Source organism: Anastrepha ludens, chromosome 3 (assembly GCF_028408465.1).
Source record: "Anastrepha ludens isolate Willacy chromosome 3, idAnaLude1.1, whole genome shotgun sequence".
In the NCBI taxonomy this organism is placed as follows: Eukaryota; Metazoa; Arthropoda; class Insecta; order Diptera; family Tephritidae; genus Anastrepha; species Anastrepha ludens.
Window position 1 is genome coordinate 21,963,288 of NC_071499.1, and position 23,917 is coordinate 21,987,204.

The 23,917-nt window shown below is 33.1% G+C and overlaps 1 protein-coding gene across 3 annotated transcripts in view; it reads left to right on the forward strand.

Moving 5' to 3' along the window:
• Window positions 1-22,362, forward strand: part of LOC128857143 (ras-related protein Ral-a) — an 85,747-nt gene extending 63,385 nt beyond the window's left edge. The window contains exons 4-6 of one of the 3 annotated variants that reach the window (XM_054092740.1): window positions 9,471-9,645; window positions 15,988-16,116; window positions 21,961-22,145. In XM_054092740.1, coding sequence (XP_053948715.1) covers window positions 9,471-9,645; window positions 15,988-16,104 — 292 coding nt within the window. In that variant the 3' untranslated portion in view covers window positions 16,105-16,116; window positions 21,961-22,145. Of the gene's footprint in view, window positions 1-9,470; window positions 9,646-10,130; window positions 10,593-15,987; window positions 16,117-21,960 lie in introns of those variants that run through there. The other 2 variants (XM_054092741.1, XM_054092742.1) reach the window with 2 other exon arrangements.
• The last annotated feature ends 1,555 nt before the right edge of the window (window positions 22,363-23,917 follow it).

Below are 23,917 nucleotides of genomic sequence, written 5' to 3' on the forward strand. Positions count from 1 at the left end.
GAATAAAGATCCAGCGGCTACGTTGGCTGGGTCATGTCGTCCGAATGGATACAAACGTTCCGACCCTGAAAGTATCAGAGCTACCATAACAACTGGTGGTAGCAGAGGAAGAGGAAGGCCTCCTCTGCGTTGAAAAGATGAGGCGGAGAAGAACGTCGCTTCACTTGGTGTGTCCAACTGGCGCTGGTTAGCACGAGAAAGAAACGACTGGTGCGCTTTTTTAAATTCGACCAAAATCGCGTAAGCGATTATCGCGCTAATTAAGAAGAGAAGAAGAATCCATTCGGTCAGCACATGAGAATCCACCATTGGAATCATTGAAGGTCCGATTAACCTTTCTTGCTTAGAGGAGGCGGATAATATTGAGCATTTTCACTTGCTCTGTACTAGAGCAAGGCAAAGAATTTTGGGTTCCGATGTCATGAGAATGATAAGTATTCGTTCTCTCTCTTGAAGATATTCTCTCTTGAGAATATTTTTAGATTTCCCAAAGAATCTGGTGAATTCTCACAGGACTAGCTATCTCTGTCTCGGTCTCTATTTTATCCTATCTCTTTCTTTCTATTATCTCTCTTCTTGACCATCCACCCTTTTACTTCCCAGTGCATTGAATACAATGGGTTTTTAGTCTGCGTGTTTTATGAGTTACCAAATCTCTCAGTGATTCTCGGCTCGTCTTTTCCAGATTTCAATCTCAAATTGCGCATTTCACTGCGAGTCTTCCATTCAGCCTATAGCCAGCGAAGATGCGCGCGATCGCTTTGATTCGCTTTGGTCTGCTTGAAATGTATGTGTTCGTGCGCGTAAAATTACAAAAAATATACGGCAACCACCTTTTTGCATTGTGCCTAATGCCAACACCATCTGAATCGCATTGAGTTTTCATTGAACATTTCATGTAGCTGTGTGATTTTCCACATGCCAAACCCGCCTTTCCACAACATAGACCAAAAAAAAAAAAAGAAAACCTGAAAGCAAATAATCCACAAAAGTAAAACAAACAATAAACAAAGCTAACAGCCGACGTGCGTAAAATTTAAGCACAGACCTACAGTCGCGGACATGAAATTGGAACACTACCTAACTGCATTACTTTTTTTTTAGTTGCGAATGCATATATTTTTTCAGGTAATAGCCGTTTGAAGTAGCTTGAAAAAGTTGACTTCAAATAAATATTTTTCATATTTTGTTGACTAATGAAATGCGCCAGTTCTGCATTTCCAGTGGAACATTTTTGTATTTACATAACAAACACAAAAGTTGTATCACATCGCAAATTTGTAGATATTCTAAAGAATTTCTCATTAATATTAGCTTCTGTAAGCTTTAATAATGGCATTCATATGCTGACGTTTTGATTTATGGGGTTAGTACTAAAGTTTCCACTTTTTTCTGAAGTTTTTGTTTTCATATTAAAATTTATTTGATTAATTTAAGATTTTTACGCATGGATAGCGACGTAAAATACTACTAAATTTTTTTATTTTTTTTTTGTTTTCCAATGAAAAATCCTGAATGCTGAAGTTACCCCCTATTAGAAACGGTTGACACATGCCAAAGGATCTGAAAAAATTAATAGATAATACTACGCTCGTTTTTCGCGGTTTTCGGCTTGTACTAAATCGTTGTTTTTCTATATTATATTTTTAATTTTTAATTTTTTAATTTTTCTTTTTAATTTTTAATATTTTTTGTCTTTTTTTTCTTATATATTTTATTTTAATTTATTGTTTTTTAGTTTCGTTTGAATTAAAAGCCTTTTTTTATGAAATTGTGTTTTGTGAAGGATCTGAAAAAATGAAGGGTTTTTCGCGGTTTCCGGCTTGTACTAATTCGTTGGTTTTCAAGATTTTTTTTATATTTTTTTTTCTTATATATTTTATTTTTATTTGTTTTATTTTTTTTAGTTTATTTTCTTATATATTTTATTTTTATATTTTTTTAAATAAAAAAAAATTTTAAATTTTGTTTTGTGAAAGGTTTGAAAAAATTAATAGTTAATATTACGCGCGTTTTTCGCGGATGCCAGCCTGTACTCAATGGTTGTTTTTATTTTAGAATTTTTTATATATGTATTGTATATTATATTTTTTTTTAATTTAAAAAAAAATTTTTCCTGATTTTTTTCTTATATATTTTATTTTAAGTTTTTTTTTTTAGTTTCTTAAATTAATTAATATTTAGTTTCTTAAATTAAAAAACAAAACAATTTAATTTTGTGTTGTGAAAGATCTGAAAAAATTAATAGTTAACATTACGTACGTTTTTCCGCGGTTTCCGACCTGTAGTCAATCGTTTGTTTGTATTTTTTTTAGTTTTATTTTATTATTTTTATTTTTATTTTATTTTTATTCTGTTTTTATTTATTTTTATATTTATTCTGTTTTTCTTTTTTAATTTTTGTTTTTAGTTTCTTTTAAATTTAAAAAACCAAAAAAAAATTTTTTTGTGAAACATCTGAAAAAATTAATAGTTCACTATTCAATTTCCGATATGTGCTCAATAGCTGTTTTGTATTTTTTTTTTATTATACTACTTTTTTTTATTTTATTGTTTTGTTTTATTCTGTTTTTATTTATTTTTTTTTTATTTTAATTTCATTTTTTTATTTTTTGTTACATTTTATTTTTGTAATCTTTTTTTATTTAATTTTTTTAATTTTTTTTATTTATTTCGTAAAAATTAAAAAAAAAATATTTTTTGTTACAGTTTGTTTTGTAATCTTGTTTTATTTTATTTTTTTTTTTATTTAATTTTTTTTTATTTAATTTTTTTTTAATTTTTATATTTTTAATTTTTTAATTTTTTTTATTTTATTGTTTTATTTGTTTTTTAATTTAATTTTTTTTTTATTTTATTTTTTTATTTTATTTTATTTTTATTTTATTCTATTTTTATTTTATTTTATTTTTTTTTATTTTTATTTTATTTTATTTTTTTTATTTATTTCTTAAACTTTTTTTTTATTTTTTGTTACTTTTTTAGTTTTATTTTTTATTTTTTTTATTTAAGTTTTTGTTTTGTGTTTTTTATTGTATTTTATGTTTTGTTTATTTATTTAAGTTTTTTAATTTTTTTTGTACAAAAATAACGTTTTCCCTAAAAATTTTACAAATGTTTACTATCAAAATTGGAAAGTTTTAGATAACAGATTTTTGAAAAATTTTCTTTTTCACTAACCCCTTAATCAAAAATATACAAGTTTGCTTCTGAAATTCCGTCATATCAAACTTCTTCACCTAAAGTCTTGGATACCATTTTTCGCCAACTTGTGTTATGAACTACTGCTATCGAAGCTGTCTCAATGAGGAAGAGACGATGTCGCACCTTCTGTGCCATTGTTCTGCTCTATCCAGGCGTAGGTTTACTCCTTTAGGTAGACAATTTTTTAATAAATTGGATGGTCTCAGTTTTGCGATATTATAAAATTTGTGAAAAGCTCGCACCGATTTCGGGAGAGATAAGGACAAGTTCAACACACGGCATCACGGTGGGCTATGAGCCTGAGTGTGTCACACAGAAGAACCGCTTCAACCTAACTAAACCTAGGGTTGAGGTTTGGAGTATTAACAGGCTAAGTCCTTTGCTGAAATGCAAATTTCTGATAATTGATTTGTTTATCTGTAGGAAAAAAGAGTGTGAACAGCACCGAAATATCAAAAATAGCGAGTTGTATAACGACCATGAGGTTGCAACGGTTGTAATGCCGCTACGTAACGGCAATTACAGTGTTAACTCTTAAAGTCAGCCTTCTAGCAGCATAATAGGAAAAGCATCATCGCCAGAACATGCGGCAACCAACTAATATACTTCGAAGAGTAAAGTCACGGTGCACTAGATAGGGCAAACTCCAGACCAAAACTCAAAACAGAGGAAGAAAAGGCAAGCTGTTCCGCAGGCTGGTGTCCTTTCACCCTTGCTTTTCAACTTCTATGCAACATATTGAAGCTCTCCCAACCACCAGAGGGCGTTTCACTGATCTCCTATGCGGACGATTGTTCGATAATGGCGTCGGCAATGATTCAAAAAATATTCAGGTGCAGACTTATCCTACCGTTTCCCTTTTTTCCCGGATAGTAAATATTTTATTCCTATCACTTTTTGCCATTTTCTTAGAATTCTAAATTTTCCAGCCCCCACTGCAACCACTCTTTCTTAAGCGCAAACATTTTTTGATTTAAAAAGCCAGAAACTCCATATATTTATACTAAAAATAGCCAATCTACTGAATCCTACGTCTGCCACATTAATCCTTAATCCTTTCAATGCAAGCTTCCAATCGATCGTTATTTTTATGTGCGCAACTGTTTCCCTGATTGCTGTCGAATACAAACGCACAATTGGCTGAATACCTACCTCCTGCTGCTGGTGGTGCTGTCAGTTGTGTAGGCTATTTCAGGTTTTCTTTTATTTCTTTTGTCTAATACCAGCGTTCGCATTGCCGGTCGTTTTTGCTGCTTTCTGTTGTCTCGATTTTGCTGCGTTTGCGTCTGACACTTACTCATAGTCTTAATGGCAGTCGGCCATGTTCGCATGGTGGCTTTAATTGGCTGCGAAAAAACAAAAACATTTAAAATTTCAAGTATAAAATAACTTCAAATGGCTAGTTTTTTCCGATTCACTAGAATTCCCATCGCTCGTTGGCCGCATGAGTAAGTACCGAGCAAATCGCGGTCGATTATAAAAGGCGTTAGGAGGGAGGTACTTACATATGTGTACGTCTGTATTTATTCGTACAAATAAGAAATCAGTTGTTTATTTTGGCTGTAAGTTTCAGTTCAATTATGCTTTCGTGTTGATTGTAGGTACTTTATCAAAAGCTTAAGATTCGCCAGCCATTAAATGTACATAAATAAATCCAGTGAAACCTCGATATAATGCAATCGCCGGTGATGAAAACGTACTTTCATATACCAGCTTTTATACCACCATACCACATTTATGGACTGACTTTTTTATGAATTCCGTTTTTATTTAATTTATTTTTTTTTATTCTTTAATTTTATGATTTAAGTTAATTTTGTTTTATATTGTGTTTAATTCTTTTATTTAGTTTACTTCATTTTATTTTATTTTTAATTCTTATTTTAATTTATATTTAATTTTTGATTTAGTTTTAATTATTTTCTTTGATTTTGTGTAAATTCTATTTATTTCTTATGTTACAATATATTATTTACATTAATTTAGTTTTGTTGTGTTTAATTTACTTTATTTATGTATTATTTTTTTAATTTAATTTAATTTATTTTTTAATCTAATTTATTTTTTATTTTTATTCAAATTTTCTTATTTTTATTTTATTTTTTTTTTATTTAGTTTTTTTTTATTTTTTTTTATTTTTTTTTATTATATTTTATTTTTTAATTTTATTAAAGTTAATCTTGTTGTATATTGTTTTTAATTGTTTTTTTATTTTTTTCGTAATTTTTTATTTTTTTATTAGATTTTTTGTAAATTTTATATTTATTTTTTAATGTCATATTTTTTATTGTATTTAATTTAATTTTATTGTGTTTAATTAAAATTTACTTTATTTATTAAGTTTTAAAATTTTATTTATTTTTCATTTTTCTTACTTTTTACTTATTATTATTATTTTTATTTTTTTTATTTATTATTATTTTTTTTTTTAATTTTTTGTTTTGCTTTATTGCATTTTATTTTATTTTTAGTCTTTTCTTTTGTGAGGATTTTTTTGTTGTGTTTTTTTTTTAATTTCATTTACGTTTTCATTTTATATTTTCATTTTATTATTTTATTTTATTTTTTGTTTTGTTTTTTTGATTTGTTTTTATTTTACTTTTTTTAATTTAATATCATTTAATTGTATTTAATTTCACTTTATTTTATTTAACTGTTTGTAATTTAAATTTGCTTTATTCATAAATTTTTTTAAGTTTATTTTTTTTTAATTTTATTAGTAATTGAGTAATAAATATTTTTTGAAGTTGCTTATGTTATTGTTTATTTATTTTATATCAATTTATTTTGTCTCATTTTACTGTATTTTACTTTATTTAATTTAATCCTAATTTTAGTTTTTATTTTATTTCACTTTAATTTTAAATTATTTTTAATTTTTGTTTATCTTTTAGTTTATTTTTCATGTTTTGAATTTTTTATTGTTTCATTTAATTTTTTTAGATTTATTTTTTATGTTATTTTTGGCGTTACTTTATTTTATTTTATATTATTTTATTCCATTTAATACTAAAATAATTTAATTTTATTTAATTTCACTTTATTTTATTTAACTGTAATTCATTTGAACTTGCTTTATTCTTTTTTTTTCAAGTTTATTCATTTTTGTTTTAATTTTATAAATTTAATATCCATATTTTTTTATTTTATATTAATTTATTTTATCTCATTTTATTTTATTTTGGTTGGTTGGGTTGGTTTAAGGGTGACCCCGCATCGGAGTGCCACATAGACCGCAAGTTGGGTCCGTTGTGTTGCCCTAGAGCTCATTATATTGCATGATTTCCCCACCTACCGAGATTTTTATTGTAGATTTTGGTCAAAGATGTTAATTCGTTTCGAGAATTTGATGAGAGATTCCATTTTCAGGTTCGAGAGTACTGAAAGATTGTCAATTGTTAGAGAGCCTAGAAGAGCGAGTCGACTTCTGGCTAGACCGGGACAACTGCACAGCAAATGTCTGCTCGATACTTCCTCATCTTCGTCCTCGCAGTATCTGCACAGGTCGTTTTGAGGAACCCCGAGCCGACGTGCGTGAGTGCCCAAAAGGCAGTGGCCGGTGATAAGAGATATTATATGCCTTAGTTCGTGTTTCGAAAGACTTATAAGGGTTTTTGTCTGTTTCAGATTGTAGGATGGCCAGATTTGTCTGGTCGTAACGCAAGTATTTCCACTCGCCACCTCCGATTATCAATGCTGTGAAATTCTCCATCAATGAGCAATTTACATGTTGAGAGCGGAATGTGGATTGTGGGTAAGTTACTAACATTTGATTGCGCAGCTCCAGCTCTTGCGAGCTCATCAGCTTTGCAGTTACCTTCGAATCCACTGTGACCCAGTATCCAGATAACTTGGACAGAATTCTGAACACTTATCTCGTTAAGAGATAAGATACAGGATCGAACCACATCTGAGTGGGTATAAGAGGAGCTGAGTGCTCGAACGGCCGCTTGACTGTCGGTGAAAAAGCGGATATCCTCTAGTGATATTCTATTTTCTAAGAGAGTTTTCGCAGCATACCAGATAGCGCATACTTCCGCTTGGAATACGCTACAGTAGTCGGGTAATCTAAATGATAGATTGATGTGAGGGGAATTGGAAACGATTCCAAATCCCACTTTGCCGTCTTGTTTTAAACCATCTGTATATATAATCAGAGGGCCATCGATTTCGGTTAGATTTGTCTTCCATTCTTCCCTAGTTGGGAGTGAACAGGAGAATAGCAAGGGTGGTGATGGAAGACTTACATGATAGTCTATGTCGGAAGAGATAACAGTGTTCCTGTTCAGTATGGCCGAATGGCCAAGATACTTATTCCATTTCTATATAGCATTCATGCGTGTCGCTGCTTTCGCTGCAATCGCTTTGCCAGCCAGATCGATAGGGAACAAGTGAAGCAACGTATTTAGAGCCTTAGTAGGTGTTGTACTTAAGCATCCTGTTATCAGGAGGCAGGCTGTTCTTTGGACTCGATCAATTGTGGCTACTCTACACCGTTTTCCGAGTGCTGTCCACCATACAACCACACCGTAGAAGAGTATCGGTTTGATGATCGAGGTATATATCCAATAAATGATCCGAGGTGAAAAACCCCAGGTTTTGCCCATAGCTTTCTTACAAGTATAAAGAGCTATGAATGCTTTTTTACATCTGTTTTCGATGTTCAATTTCCAACTCAACTTCCTATCTAGAATAACTTCTAGATATTTAGCTGAATCAGATAGGAGTAATGATTCCCCTTTTAAAGTTATTGTTTGCAGTGGAGGAGATTGTTGTTTCCTATTGAAGAGAACAAGATCTGTCTTTGCTGGATTCGCATTTAGTCCGCATTCGGTGCACCATTTTGACAGAATATTGATTGAGCGTTGCATGAGCTCAGTGAGGGTATTCAGGTGTTTGCCTGACACGCAGAGAGCAATATCATCTGCATAGGCTACGACCTTGCAGCCTGCTTTTTCGAGATTTCGAAGCAAACGGTTTACAGCGAGATTCCAGAGAAGGAGTGAAAGTACTCCGCCTTGAGGAGTGCCTTTGACGGCGTACATTCTCATGGGGCTTAACCCAAGCTCTGAAGTGATTATTCTATTTTGGAGCATTTGTTCGATCATCTTTCGGATGGAGTAATTAATACCCAATTTGGCAATTTCAGACAAAATAGCGTTGGGTTCAATATTATTAAAAGCCCCTTCTATGTCTATAAATGCGACAAGAGAGTACTCCTTATTGTGAAGTTTCCACTGTTTGCACCAGTGAATGAAGTGCCGTTTCAGTCGATTTCCCTTTAGTGTAGGCATGTTGTGCCTCAGAGATCAACTTGGTATTAAGTTGGGTTTTGATTTGCTCATCTAAGACTTTTTCAAAAGCCTTTAAGCAAAAAGAGGTTAGGCTAATGGGCCTGAAGTCGTTTGGTTTGCAGTGTGAAGGCTTACCCGTTTTCGGAATGAATACTACCTTCGATTTCTTCCAAATTGTCGGAAGGTAAGAGAGATTTAAACACTTGTTAAAGATCCTTGTTAACCAAGGCAGTAGAATTTCCAGTCCTTCTTGAAGTTCTGCTGGAATGATGTTGTCAGGACCTGGTGATTTAAATTTTTTATTTTATTTTACTTTATTTAATATTATTTTAAAATTAGTTCTTATTTTATTTCAATTTAATTTCAAATCATTTTCATTTTTAGTTCATCTTTTAACTTATTTTTATTATTATTTTTATTTATTAATTAAATTAAATTATATTGCATTTTATTTTATTTAACTGTGTTTAATTTTAACTGGTTTTATTCATTTATTTGTTTATTTTTTTTTTAATTCTATAAATGTATTTTTATTGTTTACTCTGATTTATTTTATCTCAGTTTATTTTATTTTATTTTAAATTTTGTTTTTTTTGATTTTATTTAAATTTTATTTAGTTTTTTTATGTCATTTTAGTTTATTCTACTTGATTTTATATTATTTAACTTTAAATTACTGTTTTTTTAATTTTAATATACTTTATTTATTTATTGTTTTTAATATTTTTATTTCTATATTTTTTATTTAGTTTATTTTTTTTATATTTATTTTTATTTATTTTTTTACTGTATTTTATTTTACTTTATTCTATTCTATTTTGACTTATTGAATTCTATTTTATTTTACGCTTATCACATCAATACATTTGCCAAATAATATTTTATACAAACAAAAAAAAAAAAACATAAAAAGAAATACTAGTCGAATATCTAACTAATAATCTAATTTTATATCGAATTTCACTATTCCAGGGAACAAATATTACGTGTGAAAAATGACGAAAGCATACCGTTCCTGTTGGTGGGCAACAAATGCGATTTGAGTGACAGACGTAAAGTGCCGCTGAACGAATGCCAGGCACGCGCCCAACAATGGCAGGTGCCCTACGTGGAGACCTCAGCTAAGACGCGTGAAAACGTGGACAAGGTAAGCACGTCGTGGTGTGAGTGCGAATAGTGTGAGTGTATGCAATTGTAGGTTTCTTTGCAAACAATTGGCGTCTAGTTTTTGCAGTATTCTCATAAAGAAAACAAAGGAAAAAAGCCAAACTGCGTTATTTTGCTGTGCCGCGTTTAATCGTTCCTGTTTTACTTTCTCGTCATCTACCTTCTTTCATTTCATTCGATTTATACCTTTCCTTTGATTTTCACATGACTGCAATTCGCAGTTGATTGCACTCCCTCCCCTCCTTTTATTGTTTGCCGTTTTTCCTTTGAACTTTGTCCTTTTTAAGAGCAAAAGCAATATTGCGAACTCATTTGTTAAATTGTGTGCCAATCACTGTGCGTTCTCGTATTTGCTAATTTTATGTAAATGCGCCCTTTTGTTGTTGTTCTTATGTTGTACTATTTCATTAATTATTAATATAATATTTTTTTCATTCATTTTTAATTTGCATTTGTTTGTTGTAGTGCAAACTTCATTTACACAAAAAAACACTTCGCCATAGGACATGCGAGCCTACATAGAGTACACACATGCACACACACACATACTTATATGAGTGTAAACGTGGGCTTAAAGAAGAATAATAAAATAAGTACATCGCAAAACAGGCTAATACATACATAGGTATGTGTATGTGCTTGTAATCACCCGCATAGCCATAATATAATATTTTACGACTAAATAGGTTTTAGTCTCATAGAGTCTAAGTCATTGCCCCTCAATTCCGTTTTTTATGCACAAACGACTCGGAATCGTGCGAACACATACAACAATTTACTGTATTAAGGTTTAGTTTGAAATTCAGCAAGAGAATTGTTTGTTAGACTTTTAATATTTATTAAATTTTCAATGGTTAGCCAAATTTGAAATTTAGTTCGGCAAATTTCTTCTCCAACACAGTTGCACAGTTGCTATGTATTGTAAATAAGCGCCTAAAGCTATGCTATACAAATAATAGGACTATGAATAAGTTCGTTTCGGTTTTACAACAGATGGCGTAACTTGATTATTATTCCATCGATCCACATTTCCAAACATTCATTGGAGAGCTACTGTCGTAAGGCACAAACGTCAGTATAAGTTTTTTATTTGAAGCGTAAACAACAATATTTTTACCACACTTGAAAATGTCGAATTTCGTGCCAAATAATGTGTTTTTGCGGGGAATTCTTCTTCATTATTTTAATATGAAGAAAAAAGCAGCCGAAAGTCATCGTATCTTGGTGGAAGTTTATGGTGAGCATGCTCTATCTGAGCGAACGTGCCAGAAGTGGTTTGCACGCTTTAAAAGTGGTGATTTTGGCTTGGAAGACGAAGAACGCGAGGGTGCGCCGCCAAAGTTCATGGATACCGAATTGGAGGAATTGCTCGATCAAGATCCGGCTCAAACGCAAGAAGAGGTTGCAAAAACTTTGGGAGTTGATCAATCAACCATTTCCAAACGTTTAAAAGCCATGGGAATGATCCGAAAGGTAGGCCATTGGGTGCCGTATGAATTGAAGCCAAGAGACGTTGAACGCCGTTTTATGGCATGCGAACAACTGCTTCAACGGCACAAAAGAAAGGGTTTTTTGCATCGAATTGTGACTGGCGATGAAAAGTGGGTCCATTACGACAATCCAAAACGTCGGGCAACGTATGGATACCCTGGCCATGCTTCAACATCGACGTCGGCGCAGAATATTCATGGCCTGAAGGTTATGCTGTGTATCTGGTGGGACCAGCTGGGTGTTGTGTATTATGAGCTACTGAAACCGAATGAAACGATTACGGGGGATGTCTACCGACGACAATTGATGCGTTTGAGCCGAGCACTGCGAGAAAAACGGCCGCAATACGCCGATAGACACGACAAAGTTATTTTGCAACATGACAATGCTCGGCCACATGTTGCACAAGTGGTCAAAACATACTTAGAAACGCTCAAATGGGATGTCCTACCCCACCCGCTGTATAGTCCAGACCTTGCGCCATCCGATTACTATCTCTTCCGATCGATGCAACATGGCCTGGCTGACCAGCACTTCCGTAATTACGATGAAGTCAAAAAATTGATCGATTCGTGGATTGCGGCAAAACCGACCGAATTTTTCACAAAGGGAATCCGTGAATGGCCAGAAAGATGGGAAAAAGTAGTAGTAAGCGATGGACAATATTTTGAATATTAAATTTGTAACCATTTTACGTCAATAAAGTTTCAAATTTCGAAAAAAACCGCACGAACTTATTCATAGTCCTATTATATACAAATAAATTGCAACTCTTAAAGTTTCTAATGCGAAGATTAATGCGTTGGAATAGTTATATTTTTTTGGTTTTTTCTTTCTTTTTTGTTTTCGCAAAGTTTTTAAAATAAATACTTAACATCCATAAGTTCGTAACATAGGAAAAAAAAAGGGGAAAAAACAAGAAAAAAACAAGAAAAAAAGAAAAGAAGAAAAAAAGGATAGAAAGAAAAAAAGAAAAAAGGATAAAAAGAAAAAAAGGATAAAAAGAAAAAAAAGGATAAAAAGAAAAAAAGAAAAAAAAGAAAAAAAAGAAAAAAAAGAAAAAAAGACAAAAGCGGAAAAAGAAGAAAAAAGGAAAAAAGAAGAAAAAAGAAGAAAAAAGGAAAAAAGAAGAAAAAAGGAAAAAAGAAGAAAAATGGAAAAAGAGGGAAAAAGAAGAGAAAAAAAGGAAAACAGAAGAAATAAAGACAAAAGGAAAAAATAAGAAAAAGACAAAAAAAAAAGAAAAAAAAACAGAAATAAACGCAAACAAAAACGAAAAAAAGAAAAACAAAAAAAAAAATGGAAAAAAAAGAAAAACAAAAAAAATCAAAAAAGGAAAAAACAAGAAAACGAAAAGAAGAAAAAAAGGAAAAAAAAGAAAACAAAGGAAAAAAAGGAAAAAAAAGAAACAAAAAAAAAGAAAAAAAGAAGAAAAGAGAAAAAAGCAAAAAGAAGAAAAAAAAAACATGGGGGGAAACAAGAAAAAAAAAAATTGGGGGGAAAAACAACAAAGAAGACCATAAGTCGCCGGCCAATACCTTACATTGAGTTTTCATTTATTAGAAACTGTTCCGTGCACCAATGTTTTCGACTCTATCGCGCGAATGTCTCAACTCTCAATATTCGGCTTAATAATATTATCTTTGAATTAAAAATTCTATTGGTGTTTAAGCGTAACTGCGAGGTGGTCAATTGACATCGTTAAGATGGTTGGTAACTCGATTACTGCTAACAATAGGACCTGCTAAAATATAGATTCATTGTTGTTGTCGTAGCAGCATCAGCATTTCCCATTAATGCACGAGGAATGCTACTGGAGTGATAGTCCTTGGTTAGATATAAAACCGTGACGTTCTGGTAAAATGGAATCGATTGGCGTGTAAGTGAAAAACAAACGAACTAAAAAAAATTGATTCGTCGAAGAGCTGTATGATGTACTACTTTATCCTGCTGAAAGCAAAGGAAGCCGTCTGTTTCTGCGCACAAAATGTTGATTTTTATGGCTCTATAACCGAAGCAGCGTGTCCAAACAAACGTGTCCAAATTTTCAAAACAAAAAAATTATGTGAAGTCATCATCACTCCAAAACTGGCTTTAAATTGTCACTCTCTCCGAGTGCATTGATTCCTCGATAGTCACATCCCTGGTAATCTCGTGGAAATGAGATTGAAATTTCTGAGATGAAAATTCTCCTCGTTCGCAACTTCTTGTGAATAAATGCCCAGTTTGAGCAACTCGGCACATACTTTGGGCGTATGTTTTCAATATTTTGAAAAGTTTTTGAAGTTTTAAGCGATCCATTTTGCACCGCGGAGATATAATACAGAGTTTTTTTTTTCACTTTACTGAGGGCCAAGTAACTGTCAATGTAGAAATAATAATTGATTCAAACGGGAAATAGGGTCGATTTTCAGCAGACAGTTAGGCAATATACCAATGATGTGGAACGAAAAGAAAGGCTAAATGCATTGCTTAGAACTTGAGTTTAACTTTTCAGAAATGCAACTAATATACGAATATATACAAAATGCTAGGAATTCACAAAAAAAAATTATTTAAAAACAAATATAAAAAAAATATTTACAAAAAATTAAGAAAAATAAAAAACAAAAAAATATTTAAAAATAATAATTTAAAAAAATATTTAAAAAAAATATTAAAAAAAAAAAATATTAAAAAAAAAAATATTAAAAAAAAAATATGTAGGAAAAAAAAAAATTAAAAACAAAATATTAAAAAAAAAAATATTAAAAAAAATTAAAAAAAAAATATTAAAAAAAAAAGTTTAAAAAAAAAATAAATAAAATATTACAAAAAAAAAAAATTAAAAAAAAAATATCATAAAAAAACAAACGAAGATTGCTGCTGGAGTGATAGTCCTTGGCTAGATGTAAAACCGGGACTTTCCGGTATTTTTATTTAATTTTCGCCACCTTGTTTTAGTATGAGTTTTTTACACAGCAGAAAAGAAGAGCGAGCGAGGGGACAATTTCTTCATGCTTAGCTGAACATTTTTTCCTTGGGTTATGGAGTATGTTGAACCAAGAAATATTTTCCAAGGCAGCACAAAATTTAGGTAGTGGGGGTGCACAAATGTTGACCAGAGAAGCGACAATTCTGCTGTTGAATCAAAATCCTGTTGTTTGCGACAAAATGACGACAAAATTCTGTAGTCTGAGATGAAATGAGTACAAAGCCAAAATTCTTAAGAAACCAAAATCATGCAGCTGCAGACGAAACGACGACAAAAAATATCAGTTAATTTATTCACTTCAAATAACGATTTACAATTTTGACCAACCATTTACAAAAATGTTCCTCCTTATATACAAAAAATATTTCATTCCAAGCCTACTTATTTCTACAGAAAAACAAGGGCTGATAAACCTTAAAGTGTATAACTACTATTTCAGTTTGCATTATGAGTGAATATTTGAGTATTTTAATATTCGTTGGGAATGCCATTAGGGTGACCCAACAGGGTATATGGGGTATATGCGGTTTTACTGTTGCAGCAAATGATATTTACGATATCTTTTCATATAAGCCCCATTGCAAAATTTAAAACACCCCACTAATTTGTTTTTATTGTATAATAATTTTTTTTTTCATAATCACGTCGAGGGGTCACTACATTCCTTTTTCTTCCATACAACGTACAGATTCGATTTTTTTCCTATGGAAGAAAAAGCCTAGCACTGTCAATAAAACAAAAATTGCCCAAAATCAAGTATAGGGTTTTTCAGTAAGTGCGCTTCAACTTTTGAACTTTTTTGAATAAAACACAAACGGTTTGACTTTTTTAACTAATTTATTTTTATTATCGAGTTTGAACATATACATTTAAGTATGAAATTCGATTTCTTTTGCATGACCACCGCGTGCACCTTTTACGAAGTCCAATCGTTGAACCCAATTTTCGACTACTCTTTTGCATAAATCGGCCGAAATTCCAGCAATTTCGCGTTCAATATTGGGTCTGAGCTCACAAATCGTCGCCGGCTTGTTACTGTAGACCAATGACTTCACATAACCCCAAAACGGGACGGCTTGTTAAATGGACCGTAAAATGGCCGTAGTGCTCTTAAAGTAGCAGCAACAGAACGATTATTTTCATAAAAAATGAAATGAAGTCCATGATGAAATGTATACTAATGAAGTTTACAAATGATAAGCGAAAAATAAAAAACATTGCGTCGTTCGCCCTCCCTATCGGAAAAAAGTTGAAGCGCACCTATTAAAAAACCCTATATTTTTTAGTCATTTGAGACTTGCCCTTTATTGTACTAAAATTCAATGGAATATAAACTCAGATAAATTCTAATAATTGTAGTTTAAAACAGTAAAGTTTTGAAAAATCTTCAAAAATTTTGTATAAAGTTTGAAACCTTTTAACTTTTTATAAAAATGTGTTGTGTTTATAATTTTGCAACCGACTGTATATGAGAAGAAATCGCAGGGGTACGAATTAATAGTGGCTATAGGACAAGTACCTACAACACAAAAAAAGTTATGTTATATTAAATTCATTTCTTTTTCAATCTTAATTTTCAACACCCGCACAATCAATTGGCAAACTGTTTTTTTTTCTCTTAAATATCTTCTTAGTTTTATTTGCAGTAGTGTAGCATAGATTTTTTTTTTTTTTTTGTTGTTTATATTTGGAAGCAGATTTAAATTTGTTGTTGCTGTAATTTATTGCTTGCTATAGGAATAAGCGAACCATAAAAAAAAAATTATAAAAAAAACGAAATACGAATTGCAAAATGTTCCTCTCTCTATAAACATTGTTTTCTTCTTTTCCTCTCTGCTCTCTTTTCATCTCATGCAGGTATTTTTTGATTTGATGCGCGAAATAAGATCCCGCAAAACCGAAGATTCGAAAGCGACAAGCGGGCGTGCTAAAGACCGATGCAAGAAGCGGAGACTTAAGTGTACACTACTTTAGGCGTATTTGTAGGTGCATAAGCAGACTCTAAGCCAATAAAAATAAATAAATTAAAGGAATAAAAATAAAATTAAAAAACAAAAAAAGCAAACAAAACCAATCATAAACAAATACAATTGTAAACAAGCGAACAAAGATAATTAAGAAAAAAAAGAAAAGAAAAAACAAAAAACCCCAACTCTATGTACTCCCATCCACCACAAGACATCACATCGAATTGATAACAATACCTAGCTGATATATATGAAATAACTACAAAACTCCTAACCGAATCACTGAGAACCGTTTGTAGTATGTACCTTTCCTTCCTGCCACTGTTTTTAGTTGTTGAAACGTTTACAGTTGAAATTTCTCTTAGACTTAAACGCTTCTTTCATACCCACATATCTACATACATATGTACATATACATACCTATAAGTATTAGTGAAATGCTACTCTCCTTTGGCATGACAATGGTAATTTTTTGCTAGTAGTCGCTATGTGCTTTGGTCGCTTTTCAAATTTAGTTGGCTTTTTTATATTCTTCTGGGTTGCTTGAAATATTTTTTTAAGTTTCATTTGATTTTTATTTTTACTTATAAGGTTTTTCGAAAACTTTGCATGCATGACTAACATTTTTATTAAGTAAATTTAACTAAAATTATGTCGATTAATAACCACGCCCGTCACACAACTATTTTCAGAGTAATTATCTGGGGCAGAAATTGATCCAATTCGGGATGAAATTACAAGACCTATTTATTAGGCTGGGGAATAAGTTCGTATCGTTTTTACCGAAGAATTTTATTTAAACAAAAAACAATAATTATATCAATAAGTTAATCAATTATACAAGGCGAAGTCCAAAATAAACAAGACTCGTGCCATAAACATATTTTTTAATGGCGCCTTCTTTTTAATGAGTTAGTGCGTCGGAAGCTACATCCTTAGCTGACTTCCAGTGAAAGCTTGGTGACATTCGGTACAGTGGAAGCATATGGAAGTTATTGCGTCTAAAGTGTCAGTATGTCTGTATCATCGGCACTAAAATGAGTTTCGAACAAAGAGCTAATATCAAATTTTGTTTAAATTCGGTAAAACGTTTACCGAAACATTTGAATAGGCGAAAAAAGTTTATGCCGATGATTGTCTATTTCGTGCTAGAGTTCATGAGTGGTTTACACGTTTCAGGGATGGTTGTGGGGACATAAATGGCAATGAACATACGGTCCGCCCAAAATCAGTTCTCACCGAAAACTCTATCGAAATTGTTCGTAAATTTATCAAAAATTAACCGAAATCATCGTTGATATGAATGGAATCGGAGTTGAATTTCTCCAAAACATCGATTTATCGCATTTTAACGGATTATTTATGCTTAGGAAAGGCCTGCGCACGTTTCACTCCGCACAAGTTGACTGAGAACCAAAAATTGCTCAGAACTCAACATTCGAAAGACCTCATTAAAGAGGCGAGAAAAGACGAGAGCTTCCTTTTACAACATTGTAACTGGTGATGAAACGTGGTATTTCTAACATGAACCTGAACTAAGCGTCAAAGTGCTGAATGGAAGGCCCCAGACGAGCCACCACCCAAAAATCGCGTTTGGAGAAGTCAAAAATCAATTCGATGCTCATTTATTTTTACGATTCTAAGAGAATTGTCTACAAGGAGTTCGTGCCAACGGCCAAACTGTCAATGCAATTTTATAACTTGGCATTATGAAACGTTTGTTTCATCGCATTCAACGAATTCGCCCTAAATACCGCGAAGGAGGAAGCTGGCGCTTATTTCACCGATCCATTTTGTGACTGATTTTTTGACTAGAAATCGCATTTTAACCATCAATCACTCAACGTATTCGCCTGATATGGCTCCTTGTGGCTTCTACCTACTCGGGAAACTACATTTGACCATGAAAGGAAAACGTTTTGCGTCCGTAGATGCCATCCAAAAGACTTGTACCGACATTCTGAAGGACATTCCGGTCAATGACCTGAAACACTCTTTCGAAAAACTTCTAGATTGCGCAAAACAGTGGATCGAGGCCAGAGGGGACTAATTGGAAGAAATAAACTTGAAGTATTAGAAAAAAGCTTCTGTCGTTTCTATTTCAGCTCAGTCTTGTTTAGTTTGGACTTCACCTTGTATATACGCCGTTGCTGTTGACAACCTCTTCCCACCTCTCGACCAATTTGTTGATGCCGTGCCGCCTAAATCGCCTAATCTGGTGTCAAAGAAGTTGTTGGTCCAGTTTTTAAAGACTTCTTTGTTATCGAAGGTAACGCCTTTCATATGGTTTGACAGAGTGCGGAAAAGATGGTAACCAGTCGGTGCAAGGTCCGGAGAATACGGCGGATGCTGAAGAACCTCTCATTCGAGCTCTTGGAGTGCGGCTTTGATATCTTGTGCAACATGGGGCCTGGCGTTGTCATGAAGCAGTGTGATTTGACCATGTCGATCAAGTCTTTTCGGTTGAATAGTCTCATAGCCTCATTCACGCGGTGTTGCTGGGCAATGTAGAGCTTCTTGTTGGCCGTGGCATTCTTTTCGAGCATTTCCCAGTACACTATGCCCTCCCAGTGCCACCAAACACATATCATGATCTTCTGTGGATGAAGATCCGGGTTGACTCTGGGCTTTGATGTATCTCCTGGAGCCACCCACTCCTTTCTTTGCTTTATATTGATGTATAGGCACCATCATACGTGATGGTTCGGTACAAAAAGCGTTGTTTATGACCGCGTGTTGCTCGATGGCGGGCGAGGTGCTGAGATCCAATTTGAAGGCGATGTGAGGCACCCATTCTCCCAATTTTTCGGTAAATCCCATTGAACAAAGGTGATTGAGAATCGTTTTATGATCCCAGTTCATTTTTTCTGCCAATTCACGATTGGTTTGGAAACCTTCTAAAGTAATTTCAAAAATTCTTCATCGAATGCAGAAGGTCTTCCGTTGCGGGATGTGTCATCGACGTCAAAGTCGCTATGTTTTGAACTTTGCAAATAATTTGCGTGCTGTAAACTCGGCTATGACACCTTCTTCATACGCGTCGCAAATAAATAATTAATAGTCAAAAGTTCTCAATATTTTGAACAATATTTTCCTCAAATTTCGATGCAAAATATTGAAAATTCTTTGAGTGAAGGCAAATTTCATGAAGGTACATCAACAACATAATAATCTGAAAAAAAAAAAAAAAAAAAAAATGAAAATGCATTTGTCAAAGGAAATGCTTCTCGAGTTATCCCTGGGAGGATATTTTGTTCGATTTTAAAATTTTTTCGCTAAAAAAAGCCTAATTTGTTATTGTAAGATTAAGGTAAGGGTTTGGTATAGAAATGGCGGCCACCGTAGTCGAATGGGTTGGTTCGTGACTACAATTTGGAGTTCAGAGAGAACGTAGGTTCGAATCTCGGTGAAAGACCAAAATGAAGAAAAAGGTTTTTCCAATAGCGGCAATGGCAAACCTCCGACTGTATTTCTGCCATGAAAAAGTTCCTCATAAAAAATATCTGACGTTCGAAGTCGGCACACATCAAGACGCACACCACAAATAGGAGGGGAGCTCTACCGAACACCCAAAAAGGGTGTAAGCGCCAATTACAGCCTGTGTCAGAAAAAATGAACCGCGATTTCTCATGCAGTATAAAAGATATAGAATTAAAGTTTTTTTTTACATTAAAGTATGTACAAAACTACGAGTCGCAATTACTCAATACGCCGTGTAGTCTTCTTCATTGTCGAGTATAGCCTGTCATCTTCTTCGTGCTTTGAACCGTGGACTGGCCTTTCGGCAAGATGCATTTTTATTGTTGTTTCTCAATGTGTTTTTCTGAGAGCAGTGGTTTTGATGATGTTGGATGGTAGGATATGTTCGCCTCCTTCAGTCGACGTTCGATGGTGTTGATACTGTCATCTATTCCCTTTTTAGCAAGAACTGATCGAGCCCGGCGTAGTCACAAAGAGGGTCCCGCTTAAAAAGTTGGACGATCACTTTATCCTGCCATTCTATTTTTTAACAACACGTATGTCAATCCGCGATTAAAATCACTTGTTGAATGCACAATATACTGTGGGCAAAAAGTAAGGTGAATTTGGTTGTAAAATGAAAAATCTTTATTTATTCTTGTAAATCAATTTCATCCCCTTCAAAATAATCCCCTCTCGATGAAATACACTTATGTCAACGATTTTTCCAATCCCCGAAGCATGCCAAATAGTCCATTTCCGGTATAGCCATCAGCACCTTCTTCGATTCAGCTTTTATCTCCTCAATCGACTCGAAACGCGTTCCCCGGAGTGGTCTCTTGAGTTTTGGGAATAGCCAGAAGTCACACGGAGCCAAATCAGGCGAATACGGTGGTTGCGGAACGATATGCGTGGAATTTTTGGCGAAATGGTCACGAAGAACGAGTGCAGTGTGAGACGGTGCATTATCGTGATGCAAAAACCAAGAGTTGTTGGCCCATAATTCTGGTCTTTTTAGACGAATTGCTTCAGGTAAACGAAGCATAACGCTCAAATAATATTCTTTATTAACAGTTTGGCCAGGTGGAAGGAATTCATAGTGCACCACACCACGAAAATCGAAAAAAACTGTCCCCATGACCTTTATATTTGAACGACTTTGACGTGCTCTTTTCGGTCTGGCCTCGCCTTTAGCACGATATTCGCTTGATTGGTCGGTTGTTTCAGGGTCGTAAGCATAAATCCAAGTCTCATCTCCAGTAATGATGCATTTGAGCTTGTCCTGATAGTCTGAAAGCATTGTTTCACACACATCAACGCGACGACTTTTTTCCAAGAAATTGAGAGTTTTCGGTACCAAACGGGATTTGACTTTTCGTAGGCCCAAATGGTCTTTCAAAATGGTTTTCACAGAGCCTTCTGATATTCCGATCATATCAGTAAGGTCTTTAATAGTCAACCGACGATTTTTGAGCACTAACTCCTTCACTTTATTGACGTGTTGGTAATCTGTTGACGTCGATGGTCGTCCGGAGCGCTCCAAGTCATCAACACGTTCTCGACCCTCTTTGAAGTCTATGTACCACTTATAAACATTTTTCTGCGACATGGTCGAATCACCAAATGCCTTCTGCAACATGCTAAACGTTTCCGCAGTCGAAATTTCATTCCGCTAACAAAATTTGATGGCACTTCTCTGCTCAATCAAATCAGACATTGTAAAAATCGAAAAATGCACTCTTGGTCGTTTGGTAAACACAAGCGTAAATATATTACTGATAATGACATTCACATGAAAGTTGGCCCAGATGTTATTAACAGTGCTGCCAACTCATGAAAAAATAACTAGAGCGAAATTTTAATCCCGCGAAATTTGACAAATAAATTCACCTTACTTTTTGCCCACACTATATACATATCAAAGAAAATATGAATAGTTCCGTTATATTCCGCGAATAATTTTTTGTATGCAAAAATCGTACAAAAGTGAAATTATGGGTAAAATACGCACGAACTTATGGACTGACCTAATACTACAGTCGTTTGCTTCACGGTATTTGGCTTTTAATTTTTGCTTACTAATTCATTTATTTCATTTTTTCGATTAACAAAAAATTTTCAAAATTTATTTTCATATCCTTGAATAAGTTTGTTTACTTATATGCATATGTATGTAGTATGTATATGTATATATAATTTCACTGTTTTGTAGTATGTATGTATGTAGTAGTACTCAAACAGTGTTTGCGCTTGAGTAGCATTTCATGTTTCATGCTTTTGTTCCACTTTGAACTAAACTCATTTTCATTTAACCCTTTGATATGCGACCTCAAAAAAATTATACATAATAAAAATAAAAAAATCGTTTACTAAAATTCTTTTACTCTCTTCTAATTGTGTGCAGGTATTTTATGATCTAATCAGGGATATTTCATCACGAAAGAAGCAACGTCAGTCCGATGTGCGACAGCCGCCAAAAACCAAATCTCATTGCTGCCAACTGCTGTAATATTCATGAAATGGAAAAACTTCAAAAAAAAAAAAGGAAACATCAACAAAAACACAATAACAACTGCAAAAATGAAACAACGCTGATGAACACGAGCTAAAAAATTCCGATAAAAATAATAAGAAAATGACGACGAATTATTAAGAAAAAAAGTATGCATTAGGAAAAAAAACTACTCTTTCAAGAAAATCAAAAAACCTATTGAAGAAAGTTAAAAAAAAACACAAAAAAATGCTGCGCAAAATATTGTGAACGCATCTCGGACCAGTTGCTGCTTATACAGCAAATTCAACTCAATTTATGCATAGATTTGTAAAAACAAAAACAAAAACAACAACTATGAACTACATACATTTGCATACATATACATATAGATACACGCATACATATATAGAACACCAATTATAAAATCAATCAACGTATTGTATTTGTATTCAAGAAAAGAACAAATGAAAAACCAAAATATTCTACATAAACCTTGCAGACTTTATTAATTATTTATATTTACTATGTATTATTAAATATACAAACAAGCGTATACATACATACATACCGATTTCATGGCAGTCCAAGTTTCATTTTATTATATTACAAATTAATTTGAAACCAAAATACAATGTTTTATGTACACACATACATACATTAAGGTGGCGCAGCAAAAAAAAAAAATATTTTTCCACAGGAACTATAAAAAACTATCCTTTTAAAAATATTCTTTCCAAAAACGCAAATCGGTAAACCAAATACAATGTTTTATGTACATACATTAGGGTGGTGCAGCAAAAAAAAGGAATTGGGCTTTTCCACTGATTTTCGCCAAAATGTTTTGGAAAAATTTTAAGACTTGCGTGAGCTGGATCAATTGAACCCAAGAATGAAGGTTTTTTTTTACAAAGATATGAATTTTCAAAACGTTCGATTAAGAAAGGTGCTCGGGCACCTCACACGCATGACGCTTGAAATTTTGACGAATTAGAAATCTTTATGAGGACTTTGGTAAGATATTTTGGATCAGTTTTACTAAGAATTTATCGATTAAAGGAAAATAAATAATCATGTAAAATACTGGCTTTGAATTAAAACTTATTGACCAGGTTTCCCATTTCCTACTCAGCCACTTAGTAAGGCGATCCCATAGGATACCAGATTTACTGATTAGCTATAGTGAAAAAGAAAATTGTCAGGGGAAATTCGGATGCCACATCACTTAGGACATTTAGTCGAATTCTGTACGATCATTTCACTAGCATTCACGCACTTGTCCAATTAGTCGTTGTTCAAAGAGCAACGAAGTGTTGTCATTGGTTGAATTTTTTTTCGTATTTCACTAACACAGTCTCAGTTTTTTTCGTAAACAAAACGATTCATAACTCCTGCTACGTTAGGCCATTAGCTGATTCTGTCAAATTCGTTCAGAAACGAATAACGGTATACTCGTAGAACACCTCCAAAATAATGATCCTTTCACACAAATGTGATGCAAATTTTCCCTTCCATGCATGAAGCTTGTCATGAATAGGTGGATTCTGAGCATACATTTTTACATTTATATGATTTAGGAAAAATTCCGAGCGCGTGAAATCGCGTGTTCTGGTCGGTGTTATGCAAATTTTGCGTGAACTTTGATGTGCTTTATGTGAGTGGGAATTATAGTACATAATGTTGTACACACAAACAAAAAATAGGTTGCAGCTGTTGTGCGCTACTCAAACAAAACAAAAACCAGGTCTACGCTCCCCCATCCAGTTTTGTTTTGCTAAATTTGATGGAATCTCTTTGCTGAGTTTTTTTAAAAAGATCTTAAATTCTTACTTCAAAAATTTGAAATTTGGATTTATATGGGTTTTTGTTA